At 43.8% G+C, this 18,659-nt stretch overlaps 2 protein-coding genes across 3 annotated transcripts; one reads left to right on the top strand and one right to left on the bottom strand.

Annotated features, from left to right (window-relative positions):
* Positions 1–540: 540 nt before the first annotated feature.
* LOC118511567 (cuticle protein CP14.6-like) lies at positions 541–5,069 on the bottom strand. The gene is made up of 2 exons (XM_036054807.1): positions 4,915–5,069; positions 541–1,547 (listed from the first exon to the last, which is right to left on the bottom strand). Exons 1-2 carry the CDS (start codon positions 4,924–4,926, stop codon positions 1,149–1,151), a joined length of 411 nt encoding a protein of 136 aa, XP_035910700.1. The 5' UTR covers positions 4,927–5,069; the 3' UTR covers positions 541–1,148.
* Positions 5,070–17,202: 12,133 nt separating this feature from the next.
* Positions 17,203–18,396, top strand: LOC118508834. Of its 2 annotated transcripts, none has more exons than XR_004905822.1 (2): positions 17,203–17,519; positions 17,612–18,396. XR_004905822.1 is itself a non-coding variant. In XM_036048581.1 (2 exons), the coding sequence occupies exons 1-2, from the start codon at positions 17,207–17,209 to the stop codon at positions 17,793–17,795; spliced, it is 333 nt and encodes a 110-aa protein (XP_035904474.1). In that variant the 5' UTR covers positions 17,203–17,206; the 3' UTR covers positions 17,796–18,396. The 2 variants fall into 2 exon arrangements, 1 of the variants encoding a protein (XP_035904474.1); XM_036048581.1 differs by having other exon boundaries at positions 17,203–17,355.
* The last annotated feature ends 263 nt before the right edge of the window (positions 18,397–18,659 follow it).

The raw sequence follows: 18,659 nt of genomic DNA on the forward strand, positions 1-18,659 counted from the left end.
GTCGCCAACACGGTTCGGCAACATGCAAAGTTCTCTCCGTTTTTCCTCTTCTTCCCCCCTCCCCTCCTTTTTTACTTTTCTCCCCGACCTTTTTTATGATGTGAACTTCTTGGCCCGTTTTCTTTCACTGCTCACGGTTCCGCGGGTTTGATCATTGCGCTCACGTGCTTGGGAGGTTTGTGGACGGTACGATTAAGCATTTCTCGCCCGGTTTTTTTTTTCCCTGCCAGGGGTTTGGCGAGATGCGCTCAACGCATGGTAGAGCTGCTCGTTGTGGTTGTGATGTCTTTCAAACGATGACCTCTAACCTAAGGCTTAGTTGTTTGTTGGGCAGACCGCCAACACACGCGGACTACGTCGATCGGATGATCGTGATCATGATGAGATCAGTGGCATTTGAGGTGGACAGCTTCAGATCTCTGTTTGCGCTACATTATGGACACATTGAACTTTTTCAGTTGACAATACGAACAGGAAGTAAGCGAGCCCCAAAGCATCAACAAGCAGCAAGCAGTAAAGAAAAACACACCACAAATGAGATTCGTTTTTTTACAGACGTTTGTAAATGAACTAGTCAAAATTATGTACAAAAGTATTACAGCTTCGCAGTAGGTAGTGGTGTAAGAGAATTATAAAAAAAAAAACAAAATCTTCAAAGGGATGCGGCATGCGTCGTTCCCTCCATTACGTCTGATGGGGTTGGTTTTTGTAGTGGCTTTGCCTTCCGTTTCCCTTTCATTTGCTGCTTCAAGGTGTAAGTGTGTGTGTTCGTGTAAGTGTGTCTTCGTGTTTCTGTGTGTGTTTTCGTACGTGTGCTCCATTCTCTCCTTCGTTTTCGCTTTTCCCCTTAGACAGAACGCGCTTTCCTCGGCTATCGGCACGCCCGGAAAGCTGTTCGTGTGTGTGTTCTTTGCGCTAGTGCGTGGATAGTTGCTCTAGCTGCATGAGTATGTGCACAGGTCACAGCGAAAACGCCCCTCACAAAATCTCGTTCTATTGCTAACTCCGCCACTCATCGGTGCCGGTTCCTTTGCACTTCCTTTCCCTATTCGCTCGCTCTCCCCCTCTCGTCCTTATCCTCCGCTCTCCGAATTCTCAACTGACTGACTGTGAAGAATGGTGCGGCACAGATCGTTGCCCCTCACGCCTTACTGGAGGGCCTGCAGTCTGGCGATTTCAGCTTCCAGCGCCTGGATGTTGAAGTTCGGGTCATCCTTCGGCGGGTTGGCACGGATGAACTCGAGCGTCTTCAGAACGTGGGCCGGGACCGGTCCTTCGCGGGGCAGATGAGCACCCTGCGGCTGGAATCCATTCTCGTCGGCAACGTACGTCAGCTGGATGGGCGTACCGTCACGGTCGGTCCACGAGGCCGATCCCTGGGCCGACTGGCCACCGACTCCTTCCTCCTGAGCGCGGATACCGTTGCTCGTCTCGTAGTTCCAGGCGTACGAACCGTCCGGGTTGACGGAACTGTCCGAGCTCAGAATCTGTGCTTCGGCGTCCGGGTTCTGGGCGACGGCAACGGCGGCCAGGGCAGCAATAACGAACTGCAAACGAGAAGAGCATCATGAATGACACATGAAGATGTATGGCACACCCCTCCCATACGGTGCAATCTAATCTTAGCCTTAACCCCCTTTTTCGTTGATTGGGGTTCAGCACACACAGAGGGATCGGTTTTTACGTTGTAGCACACCTTCGCACCGTTCACAAGTGGCTAATGCTAACCACCGGGAACACACCCTATCCTTGAAGAGCTCTCTCGTTTTACTGAACATGTTTGCACGGTTATCGTGCCTGGCGTATCCGATGAAGGATCTTCCTTCCTTGTTGTGGAGATAAAGTGTCGAAGGACGTCACGATTCACGTGACATCTCTCCCTGTCTGTTCGCTCGGCAATCCTAAGTGAACATTTTTCCACACGATTCGAGATGATAAATCATTCCACAGTATCGAGTGGCGGTGGTCGCCGTTAGAGCTTCTCCGTGCATAAGTGTGGTATCATCGCACACAAACAGCCCCACATCATAACACGGTGGCCATCGGTTTGATAGCAGGTAATTGAAGTCGATTACTACCTCCAACCGGTGAAGTCACATCACGGATCGGCGGCCGGATGAGGCATCATCATTAGTGTCGACATTTCATTGACAACTGCTTATCATCGGCAGCAACGCTCGCTCGGACACTGTCGTGAGTGTGCTGTACGGGCTTGAGCCAGGTGCGTTTCTGAGAGCGGATGAGTCAACCGTCGATCATCGATCTTGGGTGTTTTTGTTTTTGCGAACCTGTGTTCTCATCGCTGCACCACGCCATCTCCCCCCGTTTCGAGACCTCCGACGGTGTGTCAATTCAAATGATCGATGTTCGTGTCGTTCGATCGAGAGAGTTAACTGGTTGGGTGGATGTAGGATTTACGAGCCGAAGCGCGTATTAAAAATAGCTTCACCACCAGACAAGATCATCACCCGTTTAAGGTCCCCTCGAACAAGGCAGGTTAATTTAAGAAACGAACAAACGGCCGACAATCAAAAATAACGAACAGCAACGAAATCGACTGTCCAATCATTGTTGTACTGCTGTGACGCAAGAACGCTTGGGGGATGCGCGCACGATAGAATTCGCTGTGAATCGTTGCATTTCGGCAATCCAACACCTTGGACATCACAACGTCACAGTCATGGAACAGTGGGAAGATCGGTGGCACAGTTCCTACTCTTAGCCACCATGGTGTGGGACGAAATGGAAATGGGAAAATACCTTCCGCCCAACGCACAAGACTTCTTGTGTTACAGGCTCTCATCATCGCAACAACAGTCTTGGGAACGTTCCCTTCCTTCGAGATTTGTCCAACCATTGTACCATGGTTGAGGGAGATGCAATTGCACTACTTATTCTCCCACGCTGCGTTAGTTTTGGGGTGTGTTTCGGGGCTGACGTAGGGGCTGCTGTTGTTGCTGTCACTTAATTGAGTGAACCGTTGAGGGTGCACACACACACGCTAATGCGCGTTTTGTTTGCTTTTATGTAAGCATGGTTTACTCGCAAGGTGCTGCTGCGCTTGGTGGCAAGCACAGGGTAATCGTTTTGCTTCCGTGCCCGCGGTAAGGGCGGTTTTTCGCCATTGCACAAGAGATAATGTGGCGGCGTCTGGTTCAAGGTGATGACTTCGGGCACGGGCGATATTACGCCCGTACATACAATGTTGCACGCTTGATCTCAACTCAACGCCCGGTTTGTTTGCGATGTGACGAACGCGATGAGCAAAAGATTTTTGTGATCGGAGATGATAGGGAACCATTGTATGGGACACTATCATGCTCGAGCGTCGGATCATGCGTTAATTATTTAAATTACCAAGCATGATATGGCATCACATCTTGATTTCAAATTAGTAAAGAATTTTACCAGCTAGAATGATCAAGTGCAAGTTTAATTTGCAATTAATTTATTCGTATTTAATATACGTTATAGCATTACGGTCAGGCCGTTCTATATGAATAAAAAAGTATTTATATGTTATGAAGATAACAAATCTTCAGGTAAAGGGGTCAAGTTTCTGACAAATAGTCGTTTTGAAATGGCTTCTCTATCTATATAAAAATAGATTGCTTGATCAGTAACTATCTTACACAGATCGTCCTTCGATTGCTTCATGAGATCATATAAGGACGAATTTTCAAATAATTGCAACTGAGCTTGAGCTGTTTTTATATAAATAGATTATCTCCTTCTCGTTCTTCTTCTAGAGGTGCCACAACCTCAAGAGGCCTACCATTACTGGATTTCCTGGCCTAGGCTTAGACTCCTGCAGCTGGATATACAGACCTACGTACGGGAAGAATTATAGGATTCTACTCACGGTCATGCCATGTCAATAGAAGTATCGCTGCAGTCTGAACCACTGGACCGTCTTAGAAGATAGACATTTTTTAGCTATTTAAAATTGAGGACTGACTGCACCACATTTGACTTTACTTTTCTGACATTTGAGCAGTGGCATAACCTACTGCAAGTCCTGATAATTTCTTACGATAAATATAATTTATAAGGAGTATTCTTTGAAGTTCTATTTCCTTTTTTCAGTTATTCTTGGACATATTTTATTATAGTAAATAAGTCTATTTTAAGGCTAATCAACACTGCTCGTAGATGTTAAGCATCAGTCATCTGCATGACAAAATCGATATTAAATCCTATTTGAAGACAAAATTCCCATTCTAGTTACGGGTTTATTCAGTCAAGGAATAGGACAAATGGCCAGACCAACCTTAGGAAGTTTTAGTTCCAAGACATAAAATAGTAAAACTATTGTAATGAACTACTACTAGGAATGAGGGACTACTTGGCTCATCCTGTTCATAAATTAAAGCAACACGATTCAAGGATCAATAAGGATTTTATGAGTGACAAAATCTCACACATAAAGTCCAGTTAAAAAAGACTCTATTTCTTTTCTGGCCCTAACGACCTCCTAGGTTCGCGCCAGCCATTTTTGGCTTACTAGAATTAATGGATACCACCGTAGTTGTATCAGTCCTCACTACGGGTCTCTAAGACTCTGTAAACAATCCAAAGTTTTCTATTTCCTGTAAATTATTTTGATTTCATTACAATAAACAGATAAATCTAATCAATTAGCTTTTCACAACGAGCCCCATCGTCAGCAACCGCACTTGAACAAAATGGTCACCCGTGACCATTCACTGTACAGCACCAATTAAACAAAGCACTTTTTGACCAATTTTGCTACAAAACATTTTTTTCCTCAATAATCACTTAAAAAGTCTCTCGTGTGTCCAACATCACTTCAGTAAGCACCAACAAAACCGTATTCCTGCTCACATCCTGCCTTCGATACGGAAGGTGCTGGCCCGGTTAATCCTTAAATCCTGCCTGAATGTGTAAACTCACCACTCGGAACATGTTGCTAAACTGTGTGTATGTGTATGTGCGTGTTTTTGTAAACGGAACGGATAAGCCTTGGCTTTTGCTGCAGTGTTAAACCAACTACCGTGGGCAGAGAGAACGTCTGTATGACTGATGATCGGTACGCCGTTGCGGCGTTTTTATACGCCGCGTTAAAGAAAGTCCGGACCGAAAGAATCCACCACCCCGGCAACCCCGGGTTAGGGCTGCTGCGGTAAGAATAGAGCAAGGGAGATGAAAAGCGACGTTTGTGTATGTATGTGCGCGCTAGTAGTACGTGCACGATCGGTAAGAAGCGCGAAAACATAAGCGCAAAAAAAAAAAACGGTACCGACTACTGGCAACGGGCGCTACTACCGAACCAAGCGTAGTTGCTGGAGGGAGAAGGAACCAAATCTTACCACACCGATGGGTTGTTGCGATGAGTTGTTGAGGTGTGTGGAGAAGGGGTGGTCGGATAGGTGGGAAGGGAGTGAAGGCTGTGTCTCATCGTCGTGATCAGTGGAAGGGAAGACGACCGCGACGACGCGAGCCGTCTCATCCGCTCGTCATGCACATCCCGTCCCATCGGGAAGGGACAGAACATATACGTGAGGATTTAAGAAATCTCGGGTCTGTGCGTGTTACGGGCAGCAACCGAACCACCGAAGATCGCAAATCGAATCCGCCACCGACCGAATGGCCGAATGCAAAATGATGCGAAATCCTTCGATATAGCAACAAAAAAAAAAAAATGCCAGGAGGGTGGTTACGGCGGTGTCTACTTCTTTGTGGCGGCACAGGGGACGGGCTGGGGAACGGACCAGAAACGGTAGTGGGATAAAAATGTGTGTATGTTGTAAATAAATGTGTGCACGAGCAGCCAGCACTCGCCCGGCTTTAGCATTAGCCTTTGGAAGCTCTTCCCCAATGAAATATCCGTGTCGGTGGTGGTGGACTTTAAACAAAAAGTGCATCTACTGAGAGGGGTAGTGGCCGGTACAGGGGGGAACCACCGAAGAGCACATGAACATAAGCGCTAAATGTTCGGGGTGCCGGCTCCCGGGGGCACACATTTAGTTACAGGCGTTAACATCTCGACCTTTTTGGCACGGGGCTTCAGTTCAGTGCGGGGGGGTGGGTCCACGGGTCGGGAAGGGGATGGGACGCACCACGAAAGGATGGTGAAGATCATGACGAACATGATGATGCTGGAAGGCTGCGCAATCGTTCGGCTGTGGTTGCGCGTGTGCGAACGGGACGGTGAGCCCAAGCTGGTGACGATTAGACGATCCCACTCTAGTTAAACGAGCCAAAGTATGATGGGTTTGAAGTCCGATTTTTTGTTGTTATGCTCGTTGTTAGTTTGAATTCGTTTCGTAAAGCCACCTTCGGTCGAACAGATTAATCTTATTAAGAGAGGTGGTGTAGATTCCGATTCTCTTTCTCTCTCTCTCTCTCTGTCTCTCTGTACGTTAGTGGGAAATTTTTGGGGGAATTTTAATGATTGGCAGTGGGTCTCTTCGGGGTCTTTTCGAATGGCAGTAGCGGCAGTAGTAATGGGTTTGAATAGATGCAAAGAGTATGATCAATTGCAGACACCCTTTGTACGTACACACACACACACATCGGACACTAACACATTCGCACCGCGCAAACGATGAATGAAAGCGAGCGCGGTCAAATTGCGTACGACTAGGGAGGTTCGTTGCTTGCCGCTGCATACTTCGCTCATTGAAGTCTTTTGTGTTTTGGTGCATTTTGATTTTGATTTTTCCTATTTTTTATCCGTTTGTAGCGAAAATTGTTTTTCACTGTTGACACTATTTCTCGCCAGAAAACAAGTCCCGGGTTTCTTCTTGTTGTTTTTTCACCCAGCGAAAAATGGCTTTGCAGCAGCTGGTTCTTGTGCTCCAGCCGATCGCAACCCAGACACAAATTTGCAAAATCGGTCATTTTCTGTCACCCGAAAAACAATCAGCTGCACCCGAGACATGCACCCGCGCGGTGACCTAAAAAAAAGAAGACACCCAACCCGTTCGGGGACAGAAAGGGACAGTCCGGGCCCGCAAGACCGGCTGGGTGAAAGCGATGAGCTAAAATTATGGCACACCATCGGTCTTAACGATGTCCTGGGGCTGATTTCGTCCTCGAAAAAGCTTCTCATCTTCTGCGTGCAAACGCCGTGCGAGCTTCTCCGCAAACCACCACACCGGTCCGGTTCCCCATCCGTTTCGCTAGGCCTTGAGCTTTTTCGGCGGTGTTTTTTCGGGTCATCCCGTAAAGTTGACGCCCCAGCTCCCCCCCCCCCCCTGGGTTGATAAAGGAAGATTGCTAGTGCAAGAGAAAGAAACAGCAAGTGTGCGTCGTAATGGTGCATATTTTTTGGCAAAAGGACGCTGCGCCAAATGTCAAAGCAGCTTCAGTTCGGGAAGGTTCGTACGCGCGTTCGGTTCGGCCGTTTCGCTGGGGTCATCGGATACAATTAATCAATAGCTTGGGGTTTTTTTTCTTCGTAAAGGAGCATGCAGGTATATGGTGTCAAAGGCTTACATGAGCATCGATTTGCGATACTTAATCATCACAGTGGTGGAATGTATGGGTTGCAGGAAAAGTTAGTAAAAAACAAAAATCAACTCACACCCAAAGAAGCTCCCAACGCGTTTTAGGAGATGAATGTCGATGTAATGTCACATAAATCTTTGACCGGTGCTACCTTAAATGTGTTATTAATGCTGAAACAAACATGCGAGTCACATATTACGCTCAAAACGTTGGAATGAAAACGGAAGCAGTATCGGGTAGGTTTAATTTTGGGCCGAACAACGAACGGTCGATCGTTACAATAAATCAAGCTCACGTTTGACCTCTTGCGTAATTGCGCCGGCGTACTGGCGGGATCATGTTCCTGTAGGAGTTTGGAGAAGAAGAAGAAGAGAGAGAGAGAGAGAGAGAGAGAGAGAGAGAGAGAGAGAGAGAGAGCGAGAGTAAAACGGCACAGCAAAAGCTTGACCAAATTTCGGCCAACGGCTGGTTTTCTTTCTTGCGTGCTCGTTGAAGTCACTTCCCAACGGAACTGATAATTCATTCATAAATGGTGCAGGCGGACAATGGAAATGGGAAATGTTAACCTTTCGATTTCGGACACAAATGATATTATTCAATCGGGTTGCTGCGCTCCCTTCTGAATGAAAGGGTACAATTTGAGGGGTGAACATGTTCAGTAGGTTTCATTCCTTTCTTTATTTCATTTTGTAAACATTTATTTTGTTTTTACCTCTTTTTTCATATTTTAAAGTAACTTCTTATTTTTTATTCATTTTGTTTGTTTGCTTCTCTTTTGTTTAATTTATTTCCATTTTTATCTGCCTTGTTTTCATATTCTTTTTTTTATTAATAACACTTTGATTCTTTTTTAAATTTATAACTTATTCTATTCCGTAAGAGAAGAAATCTCCTGAACATTTATTATACTTTATTTTTAAATAGAATACCATTAAGCTTTTCGAATGCATCTTTGTCTCATGCTAATGTGTATAATTACTATGAATAAATCATTAGAACACCAAACAATCATTCACAAAAATGAAAAAAAAACCTGGCAAACCAAACTGATGACAAGCCAATCTTTGCAAAAAAAAGGAAAGTCTTCACAGGCAATTTGCAACATACTTTATCACCACAGCCCTCAGCAGTGGTGATCTTTCGGCCTCGATGCTGAACTTTTCCTTTTCCTACAGTCTGACGCTTGAACGATCCTCTCCGATCTGCTCAAGGTACACGGTCGCAATAAATTTTTGCCCCTTATTTTCGAAGCAATTTCGGATCACTTTACTTTATTTGCTTGCTAATTTATTTTTGGCACGTTTTATTATACACCGAGCAGTAACAAAAAAAAAATGCAAAAGGTTAGGGTCAGAAGATATGGCATGCTCTTGGGCTAGAAAAAATGTCATTACTGTGTGTTCTTAATAAATTCACATTCGGATAAAGAACGTTTTTAATGAAGTTGATATTTAATCAATATTTGCAATTGCGAAACTCGGTGAGTGATCTCCTCCAGCTTGTCGATCGCATTCGGATCGCATCTACGCACTGCAAAAGGTCAGCTCCGTAGCAATTGCAAATAATTTGCCAGCTCTCTTCCGCGAACGAGGTGTTGAAAAAAAGGGACCCCCCTCATCTGCTTCGCGATCACGAAGCGAGATAATTTCGATAGCCAGCAGGCACCGGGCGACACCAGCGGCCATGTGGCGCCTACACGTGTTGGCAAGCTTCTTAGTAGCAAGTCGCACCTGCACCAGGATGATGAGAGTTTTCTAATAACATATTATTTATGGCTTGAAATGTGAGGGATAAGAAGAAGCCGGTTCTGTGTCGTGCGTCTCATCAATAATTCTGATGAGTCGGGTTTTGATTTTTCAAACAGCATTGTGACTTAGACAGAGCAGGGTAATTTACTTCCCATCACATTAACCTCTCTAATGAGTCGTAAGTGGTTCGCGGTGTGTTACTTGTTGATGAGAAGGCTTTTTTGTCGTAAGTAATGGGGTCTAATTTTTAGAATATTTATTGAAAAGGAACTAAACCTACATTAAACACAAAAGATCAGCAGTAACTAGCACTGAGAACATGTGCCTGTGCAAATATTTACTCCTCGCAGGTTAATTTTAAATAATTGACACTCACCACCGTGCTGAGTAAGCAGTGGCAGAACGTGCTAATTTTGGCACCTGACATTTTGGTGGCTTTGATTTTTTGTTGCTCATCTCTTCAAACGCAACTTAAAACAACGATCACCACTTGCCCGGTAACGACTTTGGCTGAGAGGTTAACAACAGTGAGTGCTGCGAGGGGCTTCATGAATTTTTTTTTTATCATGCCTGACATTAACACGAATGTATCCAAAAACGGCAACTTTTCGAGTGGAAACCAAATAATATAGATGTCAATCTTTCTATTGATCGTTTCTAGGTCAGTTCGGCATGTGCGCGTGTGTGTGTGTGCATGCTAGAGGTCAAAGGTGCTCGATGCTTGACGGGACGGGTGAAGAATCGAAATTTTATTTAATTACTTCACTCAAACCACATTCCTATCCTCATTGACATTATTGTAAAGCGTTCGGGTGGTATTTCTTTTCCTTCTTCGTTGGATGCTTCATTGAATCGCACAGCCAACTCCCGCTGAGCCTGGCGATACACGGTGGCACGGTTGCAGCCCAATGATCCTCATTCATCTTCAGCATCGCACTAAAATACGAACCCAAACCGATCATAACACTTTCAATTTGAAGCAGAACCATAAAGCAACCATTAACGGGGGGTTACGAGCGGGTTTGGATTGGTATGCATCCTTGCCCCCGGGGGTAGATCGCCAACTTAAGGAGAAGAACTCGGTGTTGCATACTTCGCTTTTGAATGGTGGAATTTTGTTGGTGGTCTATTTTGTGTTTTATGATGCCTTTTTCTAACCTGATCTAGCCCGATTGTTAAGTCCGATCGGTGTTGTTCACTAAGATAATCTACGATAGTAAAATAGTTTAAAATCGTGTGAAAAAGTAATAAATATCGTTGTGTAACAGACATTCTTCGTTGGGCTATATTTCGTATCTTCGATCATTCGTACAAAAGACTTCAACGATAAGCGACGAACCTTTCTTTTTTTTCTCATACGAAATTCCCATCCTTTTGGGGCGCGTGTATGCCACCCTGCCCTAATTGATCGATCGTGTGTGTGTGTGTGTGTGTAGATATATGTGTCAAGAAAGCATCAATGATCGCTCTGTCTATCCTCGCCGCTCGTCTCGCAGCTTCAAACGAAAAGGAAAGCCAGCAATTTTTCATCCATTCAGTCGCCCATGACACGGTGTGTGCGGCCGGAATCGCGGCGATGGTACTGCATTTATCATCATCAGTATCGACCGTTGCTAAGGTGTTGAGGTTAACCGGCTTTGCAAATTTTTGCCCGTCCAAAGCTATCTGCGAGCTAAAATTAAATTTCCACTACAGCTCGAATATTGTTCGATTATTTGCATTATCATCACCCGTTCGTCCATGTGTGCAAGATATTAATAAACAGGGGAGAGAAGGAGTGATTGGGACGCTAGGACGTAAGAGGGGTAGATTAAACCGGCTGCGATCGTCATTCGCTGCCGCTGGTGCACGAGACTTTGCAAGCGCACAACGCTCATTCGCACATCGTAAAGATCAATATTTGCATAAGATGCATTTTTAATTCTTGGCCGTACCGTCACCAAACCCCCGGCACGTTGTGACAGTGTTTCACCGACGTCTGGGAAGGCAGCAGCCAATGAAACCGGTGTGTGTGTGTGCGTTGTCGTTAGAAATTATTGCTTGTTAAATGGCGCATCAAACAAGCAAACGGGCAAGCGTCCGAGGAACGTGCTACAACTTGCCGTTCGCGATTCATTTAATCTTCCCGCGATGGTTGATGATTTTGATTTTTGGGCAGACCAATTGGTTTCGCATTCCATCATTTAGGTCGCAATTTACGGCCTTGATCGGTATGCTGAACATTCTCAGGAGCTAGTCGAAACTAGTGGAAAAGCAAAAGAGACACACAGCATGAAGTAAAAAAAATGAAATTTTCACACGTCAAAACAAAAACCCACCCACCTGCAAGATCAAAGATCACGGTGAGTGTGACCGCGTGTGCGCGCGCGCTCACACACAAAAAGAATGCATTCGGATGGCGTTTTTATTGTTCCACGACGCATTTAAGGTGAAGCGGGAAAGGAAGGGAGATCAAAACAGCACCGAAATAAATGCATTTTAGGCTCCCGAAAGGCGCAAAAAAAAAACAAATGCAAACAAAATTTTCCCACAGACTCCGAGGCGAGACAGGTTCCCCATTGTCACCAGCCCTGTGAGGCGTTAGCTTGGCGAAGTTTTTTTTTGGCCACGGAAAATTGCCTGCCCGTTTTTGAACGTTGTTTACTAACTCTAGCCAAATAAATGCTTTAAACATGGCCCGACCGAACTGACATGGAATGGGCGAGTTGCATTTCTTTGGTGAGACCCTGGTTGTTGGAGCCCGTGGTTAGCAATTGCAGCATTTGACAAATCGCACATGTAACGGAAAGAGGGTGGCGTTGTTGTTGTTTTTTTGTGGGTTCCCTCATTTATTCATGACCGTGAAGTTTTGACGCAAACACTGGGAAGGGTTTGTTTTTTCGCAGTGGAAGAGATATGAGAATTGATGGTGCATTCGTATCTGATGTAGTTGTATGAACAGGTCGGCTGGTTGGAATAAATGGAGCAAATTATAAATGTCGTGTTTTCATTTGTGCGGTGTTAAGATAGGGACAACAACGACGGACAGCCATTTATGCGTTGTTATGTGGATACGATCTTGGAGAAGATGAACTGTTGAACGCATAATTGCTCATTTTCTCCCTTAATTTAAAGAGGCGAAGAATATTATCTTTTTCACGCAATTTACTTACTGGAGAGTATGTTTGCTCGACTTTCTTATACCGTTTGTGATGCCCAACCGTTTAATGATTGTTGGATTAAACTTTATGTTTAATTCAAATCCATTCATATTTTTCAGAAGTCTTTCTGATAGCCCAACTATCGAATCTAATGAACTCCTTGAGACAGATGGTGCATGAGACAAACAAGATAATCAGGCAGATGCTAACACGTTTAAACACTATCATTTAAGTAGCATAGGGTATTAGTGTTGTAAAAATATTATTCAAAAGGTCTGTTCCTCACACTGTACCGTCAAATAGTAATCAACATAATTTCACCCAAGCACATTACAACATTTGCGTTTATGAGAAACGCACATTCAAACGCAAATTTATTATTCATAAATTCAAAACGATCGCCGAAGGTCACTGTCAGGATTTGTAACACAAATTAGGAAAGGTTAGAAAAGCTGTTAACAGTCAACCCAGGCGTGGGCAAGTGGGTTTTGCGATTTTACAACAATTGACCAAACCGAAAGGGCAAGTCAAGCTGAGTCCTAAGCAGCTTAGATAATAACGGACGAAGAAATAGAATTAAAAAAGTACACGATGCAGCGAAAATGAGGCACAAGAGCGCGATGTTAGTAGAAGCGAATTTAGTACGGAATTTTTCAAAGTTCCACTGCACAGTCCGGTTTGAGCTTCGTATCTCCAAAGGTTAGAAGAACCCGTCCAATTAAAATACCACAGCCCTACGGTAATAAGTATTTGCCCAGTTTCATGCACAATCAAAGCTGTTACCTCTTTCAGTAATCCGGCTATGACATCTTTTGAGAGAATGACGAGATGCAGGCCAAGGCATTGGTCATTCGATAGTGCTGCATTACATTAAAACATAACACAGCGCCTTCATTTTTCTACGCCTGTGATAGAGAGTAATCGAATAGTGAAGAAGATTAGGTGGAAAGCGACTATTATTATGCAAAATCCTCTGGAGTGACCATAAATCATGGGTCATCTTGCTAGATGTTAGACGACAAAGTCTAGCGAATGACCAGGTACTTCATGATCCCCACTAGAGACGGTGGCCTTGAGGACAAATCCGCTATCAAGAAGTATCACTCAAAGATCTTGTGCTCGTCATATAAAGCCAGGAAACTCATGATCGATAATCGCAGTCAAATTTCGTTAACTTCAAAAGATTCGTAGAAAAACCTGTGAAAACATCGACACATTTCGATGAAAACTCGGTAAACATTGATAACATGAGTAATATTTGCATGACTTGCAACAGAACTAAATTTTAAAACCATTCGTTAAATTTCGACAACCTCTTCTCCTTACAAAACCAGAACTCATTATGGAAATACAAGTCCATCACAAGCATATGATAGCATTAATAAATGATAAACAATGGATGGTACATTTGGGCCGGGCGAAATTATTCCTCACCCCGCTCAAGTCCAACGCTGGCCAACAAGCAAAACAATATGCACTTACACCATTAAGTCCACCCCGGGAAGGGAACACTTGCAACACGAAGTTACGACAAATGTACGGCAAAGCAACACAGCACAGCTGAAGCAATGTCCGCTGAATGCAGACGTGCAAAACTTTTAGCAATTCGGTTACCGTTTAACCAGCGTCGATTTTTTTCTCGCTTTTTGATGTTTTTGTCTCTAATTTTACTCTCGCCCGGCTTGCGCAAAAGGAAAATCATCCTCTGCCGCAATCACCATAAGCTGACCAACAGCCATTGCCGTTGATGGCGATTGAATCGGGGCACATACATTTTGGGCCTGTCTGGAGGATGGGCAAACGCCCGAACGATGAACAAGCTGAATTGATTGACTGTGTTCGGTGATGCTTTACATGAAGGAAGCTAAACCTATTGAAGTATTTTTCAGTATTTCGCTAAGGCTCTTCCCGTGTGCGGAATGATTACAAAACTAGTCCTACTGCTCATGCAATACAGTAAGGCAAACAATCAATACACCTCTCCGAACACCACGCGCGATAACATCTTTGACACTTTAAGCAACCGAACAGCAGTATGAGCTGCCGATGATGGAAGATAATCGAGCAAGTGGGCGGAAAGAAACCTTCAACCTTCGGGTGGGCGTCCCGAAGTACCGATCGGCGCAACGGGAAATACAACGGGCGAATGGTAGGCCCAGACCTACTACTACCAGACGACCTTACCAATTATGCTGTGTTGTGAATTCTCGTCGCCGGCAGACAGCTAGACCTTACCATTCTGCCTCACACTCTTAATGGCGTCTAGCACATTCAACGCTCGATCATGGCTATCTCAGGCACCGATGCACAGCAAGCAGTAGATGTTAAAGAGCTAAAAGAGCTGCACTTTCTGCTCGCTCGCTTTAGAAACTACCGTTGCATTGCAAAGATCAAAATGTCTTGCAAATCATTAATAAAAGCCCTGTTTTATTTTTCGCCATGAAGATGATAGGCGAGAAGGAGAAGGATCACTGGTGGTACACGATGTACATCTCCCACTGGTAGCGGAGGGTAGAAGTTTCCATGTCGTTGTTGTTGTTGTCGTTAGCTGGCTCCATAAACACATGTCGCCGTTGTTGAAATAAAATAATCTCCAGCAAGCAACCAGGGGGAAGCGAAAATGAAAACGAAAAAATTGGAACGCGTCGGTGTTTCATGGGCCTGATGTTTGCTTAAGAGCGTTAAATGTCTTTTGCGATGAGCCACCGCCGGTGGATCGTTAAATCGTTGGAAAATGTTTGTGCGAGCGTGGATCGAGTTGAAGGTTTGGTTAGTTCGATTAGCTTCTAGTAAAGCTCCAGTGTTTGGTGGTGGTGGTGCATATCTTTCCAGCAGAAATAAAGCGTTGAGTATTGCTGAAATAACGTAATTAAAAATATACCTTATGCAAATTGTTGACATCAGTTATAATTATTGTATTCAACGGTTTGACTAGAGAAAAAATGGAAAGAGGATTAGACATTTGAAAGAAGCATTCAGGAGTAATGGAGATTTAAATAAAGTACCACAGACTTAAGAGTAAAAAAAAGCAATGAAATGCCCTATTTCAGTTGACGGATCATGGGATATCGACACGGTCACTGTAATGGCAACTGTAAACTATTGCAGAGATTTTCTTACATACATCTTTGATCAATGTTTTGGATGGAGGCCGATGCTTTAGACCAAGGGCTTGACCAAGGACCTGATATTAAAGCTCGTCTGGACAGTCTAGCCGAGAAGAATAAGGGGAAGCAGATGGCCATTCTGCAGGGGTAATTCCAGCTGAAGTTATAGGCGGTATACTATTCACTTTATTAATAATCTAATTTAAATGTAAATTACTCTGTTTGTTCGGATACTTCTAGAAGAGAAGTCCTTCATCAGTTTTTTTCATACGGTACGCACCAAAAAAGGCTAGAGATGAATAAGAGGAACTTAATACTAATTCCATGGCTGAACATCATACAGAAAAGCGTTCTTTCCAACGATCTTTGAAATACTGTTCGTTGGTATTCGAGGAATTCACAATGTTCGGAGAAAATTGATATTAAGGCCTAATTTACTGTATAAAAATCTAGATTTGTTGCAGTTTTTCTAGTAGACCTTGATCCGTCAAAAGCAACATCTGGCCATTAAATATCCTTGCGATGGGTATCGGCGCGCTGTAACTGATCCTGTATTTATAAACGACGCCATCTACTAGAAACTACACCCTGACAGGCAAAAGGTCAATAATTATATTATTTTTTGGTTTTTAGAGGTTCTGGAACTTAAGAACTAATTTATTTTCTTTGACACTTTAAAAATTAATGTGCATTATTAACCATCAGTTGGTTCTAGTTTTAATGGCTAAGTGTGCTTAGTGGTACTTTTCCATAATAAAAGACCTAGACTTCAAGAGAGGCTACAGACATACTTGCGATAATAATCTCAATCTTATATCAGTTCAAAGAGTGAGATACAATGAGAACAATCTTAATTTCTTGAGATCAAAGTTCTAAGAAAACAGCCTAATCCTTTTCCAAACCCGTGAAGTCAGGGACCATATTCATGGTCGTCCATTTATCGATCGGTCATCGAATCAACAAACATTCGCTCATTAACTATCCAACTATCCGATCGATCTTTCCGAGCCCATCCTCAGCAGCACCAACAGCAAAACAAGGGGAACCAAATTGGTGGCGGTTGTGATGGTGCACCCCATAAAAGTAATTATCTCACCACGGGGAAATATTTGTTTTGCGGCGATTTGAGGAAGAAAAAAAAACCGCACCACATGTGCATGAACGTACAAAAAACCAACAAGAAACAAAAACAACATAATTTATGGGACGAAACGGACGGAAACATTATAAATCGATACAGAAACAAAATTGAAGGTAATCGCACCGTACCACAGCAGGTTGTCAAAGTCGCAAGGTCGCACTAAGGTGGTTGGAACCGGAGGTAGGGAAGGGTAGGGATTACCCTACCCATCGCGACATCATTGGTGACTAAATAACACACACACACGTGCGTGTGGACAAACATTTGATACATCATAAACCGTAGTTACCGGATCTTGAGCTACGAGACAGAAACAGAAGATGAAACTTTATTTACGAAAAATTAATCTGTACAACCGACCCAACAGCGGGTCCCATCTTCAGCCGATGGCCGGAGGCGATGAGTGGTTTCTTCTTCTTCTTCTGTCCACTTTTTCCCTACAAGTAAGACACTCAGAAAGTCGGAGGATGGCGGGACCGTATCCGTTCTTGAGCCGTTTTGCCTATTTCGGTTGCGTGCGCGGGACCGGATTATGTTCGGCTGTCATCATGACGGCACGATTAATCGATCAAGCAAGTGAGTCGGAGGGGAGAGCACATGGGGACGATTGTCCCTGAAGAATGGTGGAAGGATGGGCCACCAGGTAGATGTGCGGAGGACCTGTTCGTACACGGTGGATTGCTCGGACGTCGGGCAATTTTCCCCAAGCGTGTGGTGGTTTTGGGTGACCCTACAATTAATCCAAGGTGAGTGAGGGACAGTGTCATCCTCGTGTGTTGCTGCAAAAGCCTTCCCGCGGCATGATGGTCCAAGGATAAGTGGTCGAAACCACCCAGGAAGATATAAAATTCTCGTGGTACATCATCGACACAACATTTTAATATTAAGACGCTTAAAAACGATGCAGAATGTAAGTCATTATTCTTAACATTGCTGCACTTAAATAATTTCGATGTACGGGCTTTAGTAATTGCCTATCGTAATCCTTCTTTAATCGAACAGCGACAACGATTACGGCGCGTGCAGTTCTGTTCGAGATCCACCAGCAGGGAGTAATGCGATGGTTATGCTGGGATGGGAGAAGCCTAGGACACACCTTAAACCAACAACGACAACGTCACTGATGGCCTTCGAGCAGTTTTGCATCGCGACATGCACCACACTGGACCGAAGGCGTGCAAGTTGAGATCGTGTTAGGTTCGCAGGGAAGCACGAAACGAAAACCCGCTGTGAAAGAAGACATCAGCTCAAGTCAAGATCACCGCCATCAAAAAAGAGAACTGTATGTCCAATATAATGTTGGTAATGGGCGACGATGGTTCGAATGGCGAAGAAGGTGAGTTAAAACAAAACTAGCACACGCTGATCGTGATCATTGCTGGAGTGATTTAGATTGCTGTTTGAGAGGAAACAAAAATGCAATTCAATCAAGAAAAACAATAGGCAGGCAGGCAGGTCTCAATGTCGAGTTTAGATCGTTGGACTATTTGATGCATTTTTGCTATAGAGTAATCACGACTGTACTAGACCGAACCTGAACAACATTCCTTATCCAAGCAAAATACGTTTAACCATTAACTTTAAACAAAAGCATACTTTAAGATAAATAAACACAATTATTTAAGATAAGAACAACCCGGAAAATCTTCTGGACCACCCGCAAAATCTGATCGGAAAACTGATGTTTAATGCCATAAATGAGAATAAACAATATGAAGAAACTGAAGAAAAATAATTATTAAAAATAAAAGAGCCACGAAAAAAAAGTTTCAACGGAATGTAAATACTTCTCCACACACATGAAGTAGAATTAACAAACAAAAATAGAACAAAAATGCAAGAGAACTTGCACTCATACATTTAATGTGTTGCAACTACTCTAAATATAAAAGGATACAGTGTGGCTGTTTTATATACCAAAAAACATTGTGTTTGAAATTAACTAGTTCTAACACACAAAAAAACAATAGGCAAAAATAATCATATGGAAATAATAACAACTATAGCCGGAGTAACGGGATGGAACTCGCCGACAGCTTCTGATGTCGGT

This window comes from Anopheles stephensi, chromosome 3, assembly GCF_013141755.1.
Source record: "Anopheles stephensi strain Indian chromosome 3, UCI_ANSTEP_V1.0, whole genome shotgun sequence".
Classification (NCBI taxonomy): Eukaryota; Metazoa; Arthropoda; class Insecta; order Diptera; family Culicidae; genus Anopheles; species Anopheles stephensi.